Source organism: Polyodon spathula, chromosome 28 (genome assembly GCF_017654505.1).
Source record: "Polyodon spathula isolate WHYD16114869_AA chromosome 28, ASM1765450v1, whole genome shotgun sequence".
Classification (NCBI taxonomy): domain Eukaryota; kingdom Metazoa; phylum Chordata; class Actinopteri; order Acipenseriformes; family Polyodontidae; genus Polyodon; species Polyodon spathula.
The window spans coordinates 1,851,304-1,857,671 of record NC_054561.1 but is presented as its reverse complement, the minus strand read 5'-3'; the positions used below and the strand labels follow the sequence as shown (position 1 = coordinate 1,857,671).

General features: G+C 40.1%; 1 protein-coding gene across 1 annotated transcript; it reads left to right on the top strand.

Annotated features, from left to right (window-relative positions):
- The first annotated feature begins 233 nt into the window (after positions 1 to 233).
- LOC121301784 (SKI/DACH domain-containing protein 1-like) lies at positions 234 to 3,722 on the top strand. Its single transcript, XM_041231388.1, has one exon. It carries the CDS (start codon positions 1,178 to 1,180, stop codon positions 3,671 to 3,673), a length of 2,496 nt encoding a protein of 831 aa, XP_041087322.1. The 5' UTR covers positions 234 to 1,177; the 3' UTR covers positions 3,674 to 3,722.
- The last annotated feature ends 2,646 nt before the right edge of the window (positions 3,723 to 6,368 follow it).

Sequence of the window (6,368 nt, the reverse complement as noted above, 5' to 3'; positions counted from 1 at the left end):
ATTCCATACAAGCGCTAAAATCTCACAGATTGACGGTGGTAGTCTCGATATATTCCTTATTATCGTCCTTATTATATTCCTTTATTCCTTAAAGTTAAGCATATATAGGCCGGCTATAACATATTCAGATATAAATAATAATAATAATAATAATAATAATACATACATACATACATACATACATACATACATATACATACATACATACATACATACATATTTCAGTTAGTATAGGGTTATAGTCCATCCCCCAAATGAAACTATTATATTCCCAATTAAAACAGAACCGAAAGTACGTCCGAGTTATTTGGCTTGGCCCATGATCACATCGTTATTTGCCTGCGATGCTTATATTCAATAAACGCCTGGCCCTTTTTTTAACCCATAAAAAGCCAAACATAAAAGAGATCCGAAATTAAACAGTGGTATACGTTAAATGCAGATGTGTCGCATCAGAGCAATGTGGTTCTTACGGGGAAAGGGTTTTTTTTTTTTTTTTTTTTTTTTTTTTTTTTACAAGAGCTTTAAAGGGAGGGGTGGAATGTTAGTTTGTTTGTGACATCACAAGCGAGGGGGCCCAATCAGAATTGAGAATTAGACAATTATTTAGTGGGCAGGCTCCTATAATATACTGTACTCTGGAGTTTTCTTGAAAGAAAGAAATAAAGCCCAAAAGGTAGAGGTAGATGTAAAGATGCTGGGGTGTTTTGTGCTTTTCTTACTAGATATTTTCGCTTTTTATCTAAATGCATGTATTAAAAGATGGATTGTGGATGATATAAGTGGGTGTATTTCCCCTATATGTAGCATTAGCTTTCTTTAATTTAATATTTTAGTTATTAGTGTGTTTTTTGTTATTATTATTCCTTGAGTATTGTATTTATTTATTTATTTATTTATTCATATTTAACAAAAAAAAAGAAAAATCTGGATTTGTTGCGTCCGAAGTATGCAGCTGCAAACAACGGTTACATTTTCTAACATTTTGCAACATCTACGATTTTTTTCACCACTGTGGAGCATACAAAACAAGGGAAGAACTGCTTTCAATCTGAAATTATTTTATATTCTTATTAATACTACTGTTATTTAAATAGCTTTTTTTTTGTTTGTTTGATTTATTTTATTTTATTTTATTTTATTTTTTTGTATATTGAGGTGCACGTCATGAAGACAAATGCAAATGGTTGAAACCATTCTTATGAAAATGAAATATAACTGCAATTCTAAAAATGAAGCATTTCAAACCGGATATCAAGAAATAGAGGGGATCAACATGGGGTTCTTGAGAATCAAGGGGAGGCAGATGTTTGCGCTGGCGCAGGTTTTCAGTGACCTGTTTAAAGATATTCCCAGGACTACGGTCAACAAAAGAATGGAGGTTTTAAACATCCGTAGCCGGCGCTGTGATATTCAAGAGCTCCGGACTCTAAAGGCCATTCATTCCGTCCCGGTGCGAGCTGTGAAATGCTCCCTGATTACCAAAGAAGATCTGGAGGCTTTGTGCGCATCCTGCCAGACCCTGAGCCCAAAGAAAAGAAGAAAGAAAAGAAAATGCAAAAAGACGGAAAACGACAGTTCATCGGACACGCTTTCTACCAGGCTTTGCAAAAAAAACAATACTGATGCCAAGACACTTCTTGCCAAAGACAGTGCTGTGCTGACTGTCGCTGGCGCCGCACAGCGAGCACGGCGGCTCCGACAGCTCCACTCAAAACCAGCTCAAAATTTCTCCAAATCTAAAAACACCGGGAGCAGTCAACTGCTGGAACCCGTTACTAGAGACCTCAGAAACTATGAAAAAGTTGCAAAAGGACTAAACTGTTACGGTTTGAAAGGGGTAAATGGGATTCTTCCACAAGCCTTTGTGGGCACCTACCCGAATAAGACGCTCCACTCCGCCATTGCAGGAAACGACTGTAGCAAGACCAGCCTTCCGCTGTGCTTAAGGGGCAAAAATCCTTGTTACAGCCGCTATGAGGAGTACTCAAACGGGTGTGTGAAAAAACGTGATTCGCCAGCGCTGCTGATGGGCAATAAATCCTTGAACTTTGCATCAAAGAACGGGAAAATCGGTGGTGTGAGTGCGGGCGGGTTAAAGAAAGCGCACTGCGCTCAGGGTACATCTGCGGGATACTCCAGCGATTCCGAGTCCAGTTTAGACCTCGAGAAGGATTCCGATTTCGGCTCCAGCTTCCAGTCTACCTCTACAGAATCTTCAGATGAAGACGACCACCTCGACGGGATATCCGCCCTGTCGTCCAGCAGCGAGGAGGGCAGCTCGTCCGAATCCGACTCGAGTTCGGTCTGCAGCGGGGACTCGGTGCAGAGCACCCGCTACAGACAAGCTGCCTTGCCGACCCCCATCTCCAGGTTTCAGCTTCCCTCAAGCAGGGACGCAGAACATGAAAAACCTGCAAGCAGGCTCCTATCCACTGAACCCCCCCTGGAAATAAAAACCGAGCCCCCCTGCCTTGACCCTGGCTTTCTTTTACCGGAGCAGCACGGGCAGCGTTGGGCAACTTGCACCCCCACTTTTAATTGTTCAGAAGAAATAATAAAACCCGAACCAAACTGGGCTGCTACGACTGGATCGTGTTTAACAGCAGAAACTGAAAGAAAACGAGATCATGCGGCAGCATTCATTGGTGACCGTGCAAAACATGGGGCCTCACCGCTTCGCCCTCAGGGGCGCATAGAGCCTTCACAACAAAAGGCCCCTTCTTTAGACCCCCAGGGAGGCTTCGAGGCTGCTCTTCCACTTCTTAAAAATGGGAACTATTTGCACAAAGGTTCACCAGACAATGGGACCTCGTTAGGCATCGCTGACCAAGCAGAGAGCCAAATTAAAGCCTTATCCCCGGAATCTGCTTTCCAGAACGCACCTTCGTGCAGCAGCGGGGCCCCCATTCAAGCGGCTGTCCAAAACTGCACAGGAACTGACCGCATTTGCATTGTCGCTGATCCCGCGGGGGACATCAAAGAGCAACGCAAGGATAAGTTCGAGAGGCTTATTAGGACGTCTAAATTGTGGTGCTACGCCAAAGGGTTTAATTTTGATGGAAAAAACGCAGGTTACACAACCGCCGCTGCTTATGAAGCCGCTGCGAGGGTTTTTAAGAGTAAAGTGTCTAAAAATCACTCGGGGGGTGCGGCTGCTGCCGCTGGCGGTGGAGGCGGGGGTTCATTTTTCAAAACTTTTAACTCTCCCAAATCCAAAGGCCGATCTACCTTGTCAAGCAAGGCTTTTAAAGTCAATGGCCTGGAAAGGAATTTGAAAAGGAACCGGGCTCCCAAACGCAACGACGCGGAACGGAAACAAAGATGTACTAAGGGGGCTTCAAAAAGAGGCAAAAAAGCAAATATCAGAAATGCTGCTAAAGCTGGCGCTGCTGCTGCTGCTGCCTTTTCCTGTAAACGCAAAGCCAGCGGCGGCAGCGCGCCATCGACCCCCGTTAAAAGACCCTTTTCTTTGCTGGATAGTTTCACCTGCCCCCCCTCACTCGTTGTCGGAGAAGACGGAGACTTAAGTCCTGCCTATTCACTTTGTTCTAAAAATTGTTTACCGCGTCAAAAAGCGCACTCTTCGTGCCGCATGTGGCAACTGGGAGGAAGTGCCACTCCGGTGCCTCCCAGTCATAAATTCAGGGGTTATAATTTAGAAGATTATTGACGCTCACTGGCCTGCCCTAAACTATTACTTACAATGTTTACATGCAACAGCTGATTATATATATATATATATATATATATATATATATATATATATATATATATATATATATATATATATATATATATAATATATATATATATATATATATATGGCGGGGGTGGTGGAAAGTTTTCAATAAAAAAAAAAATGTTTGGAATTGTTTGTTTGCAAAACAAAGCATTTTACTTTGTTTTTTTACTATTATCACTTGTAATCATGTTTTTTTTTTTTCAGCCACACACACACACACACACACACACACACACACACACACACACACACACTTTCATATGCAAACGAGAACAATTGCTTATTTGGTGACACTGGTTGATAACCCTAAATCAAAAGGACTACGTTATTGCATTTAAAACACTTGACAAACGAAAGAGTTGGCAAACTATGTTGTAAACACAAGAGCGTGCTTTACCAAACAACCCGCGGTTTGGGCTCATTCAACAGTGAATCAAAACCACGTTTGGTTTTCTGTAAAATAAATAAATAAATAAATACATACATTACAAGCCAGCACAGCCCATGTCACAGGTTTATTATACCCAGCTGCATGGCATTATTTCAAATGCGAACAGTCCACTGGCTGTATAACATAGTTTCTTTGGAAATTCTGAATTCCCTGAATTTAAAACTTAATTTCTGTTTATTTTGGCTTTGGGGGTTTTTATAACTGATTAATGGTGTAAGCTACTGTTGGTGACATCTCGCTGCTGAATCATCTAACTGAATTAGGAAAGGAAGTAAAAATATTTTATAATTTCAGGAATGAGCTCTCTTTGTTTAAATGCAAGCCAGTGATGTATACACTATGCCAACACTCCCTGGTATTCTATGAAAGCATTTGATCAGCAGTATTGTTTCAATACCCATTGAAGCACTTTTTAAAATAAGTAGCCAATCGTATCGCGCAAAGTGCTCTATAGTTTTTTTTTTGAGTTTGTTTGAGTCTTTTAGGTTAGTTGCATATTTACAGTGAAACAGGAAAGGGGCTTCTGTGGTAAGCTTTGGGCGTGCATTCTATTCTGTACGCGTTAATGGTGGAGGCATATTTTTCTCTGGAATATGGTTCATTTAAGATTTTGGGGGGGTGTTATTATTATTATTATTATTATTATTATTATTATTATTATTATTATTATTATTATTATTATTATTATTATTAAGCCGGCTCAGGTTAGGTATTAAACCGTTTTTTCAAAAAAGTCCAATCCACGACTTCAAAAAAAGTTTGTTTGTTTAAATAAAGTTAAAGAGTGATATTTATATTCAGACAAAAACACACGCGGCGTTTAGTGACAGAAAAATAAATATGTTTTATATGACGGGAGGCAGACACGATAGGCTGATATAAACAAAGGGGGAAATTTCCCTTCTGTATTTTTTAACTCCAATGTGATTGAGAAGGAGAAGTACTAAGGAAATTAATGTATTATTAAAATGTTAATTGGTAATTTTTGTGACGGACTTTTATGTCTGTTTTTAAATTCTCCAGTGCGTTTAAAAAATGGGGCCATTTCATATAAAATAGGCTTTGAATATTGCTTTCTTAAAAAACAAAAGATGCTAAACTTTAAAAAAAAAGAAAAAAAAAACTGGCATTTTTTTTAACACACTCTTCGAGTACTCTTGTTAGTGAAGTTCGTGTGAATGGGTGACAAGCGATCTTTTGTTTTTTATTGGGTGTTTAATCACATACTGCCCGAGGAAGTGTACTGCCCATAGAGACTGGCCCAGCAATAAACCATTCTAACGTTGGGGTTTAACCATCTGCACAAATTATATCCCATTGGGGGTACAAAATAAATAAATAAAATAAAAATAAGAAACAAAGTGAGCCATAAGCACAGAGTTCTACCGAGAGACGTGTGCATCTTGCTGTATGTGACACAAGTATTTCAAACGCCCAAAATGCGGTCTAAATTAAAAAAAAAAAACAATGTATTTTGATTAGCTTAATATTGCAAGTAAAAATACTGAACGTGTATAAACCTCATTAATCCGCACCAGTGTAATTGTTGGGTCTGGTGCAGGCGTGCTGGGTATATGGCGCCTTGTTAAACTGATGAAGTAAGCGCAGCATTGTATCTTGTACATTCGGACCTTGTAAACGCTGACGTTGGTCGCTTCTGCGTTCCACCCCTTTGCCACGATTCGAAACGGGGACGTTTTGCAAACAAATTGGCATGACATTCGATAAAGGGCCCTTTCTCTTACAGTATGGATTAACCTCCCGCTGTTGATGCCCTCTCGATAGATTTCTATTGTTTCTGAATTTGGTACTTTACACCCCCTTTCACCCCCACCCCCACCCCCACCGTCAAGCGTTTCGTACTCAGTACTAGCCTGCAGAAACAAACATACAACTGTATATGTCAAAGGCACCTCGCTGGAGAACGAAGGCGTGCATTCAAAACCATTACATCCCTAAAATGCTGGGGTTGTTATGGTTATTTTGTAACAACAGAAATATGCAAGCAAGGTGCTTTTCTGTTTAATTATTCAGCTCATCTGAAGTAGGAGGTCTCAAAAGTGCAGCTGAACAGGGATCAGCTGTGTTTACACGAGAAATATACTAACATCTAGATTCACTTGAGAAAGATACCGACACATGTTTTAAATGGTAATTTATCACAAACGCAAA

What these genes read in the sequence shown, in the direction of transcription:
- LOC121301784 (XM_041231388.1), top strand. Translation starts at nt 1,178, where the DNA reads ATGCAAATGGTTGAAACCATTCTTATGAAAATGAAATATAACTGCAAT.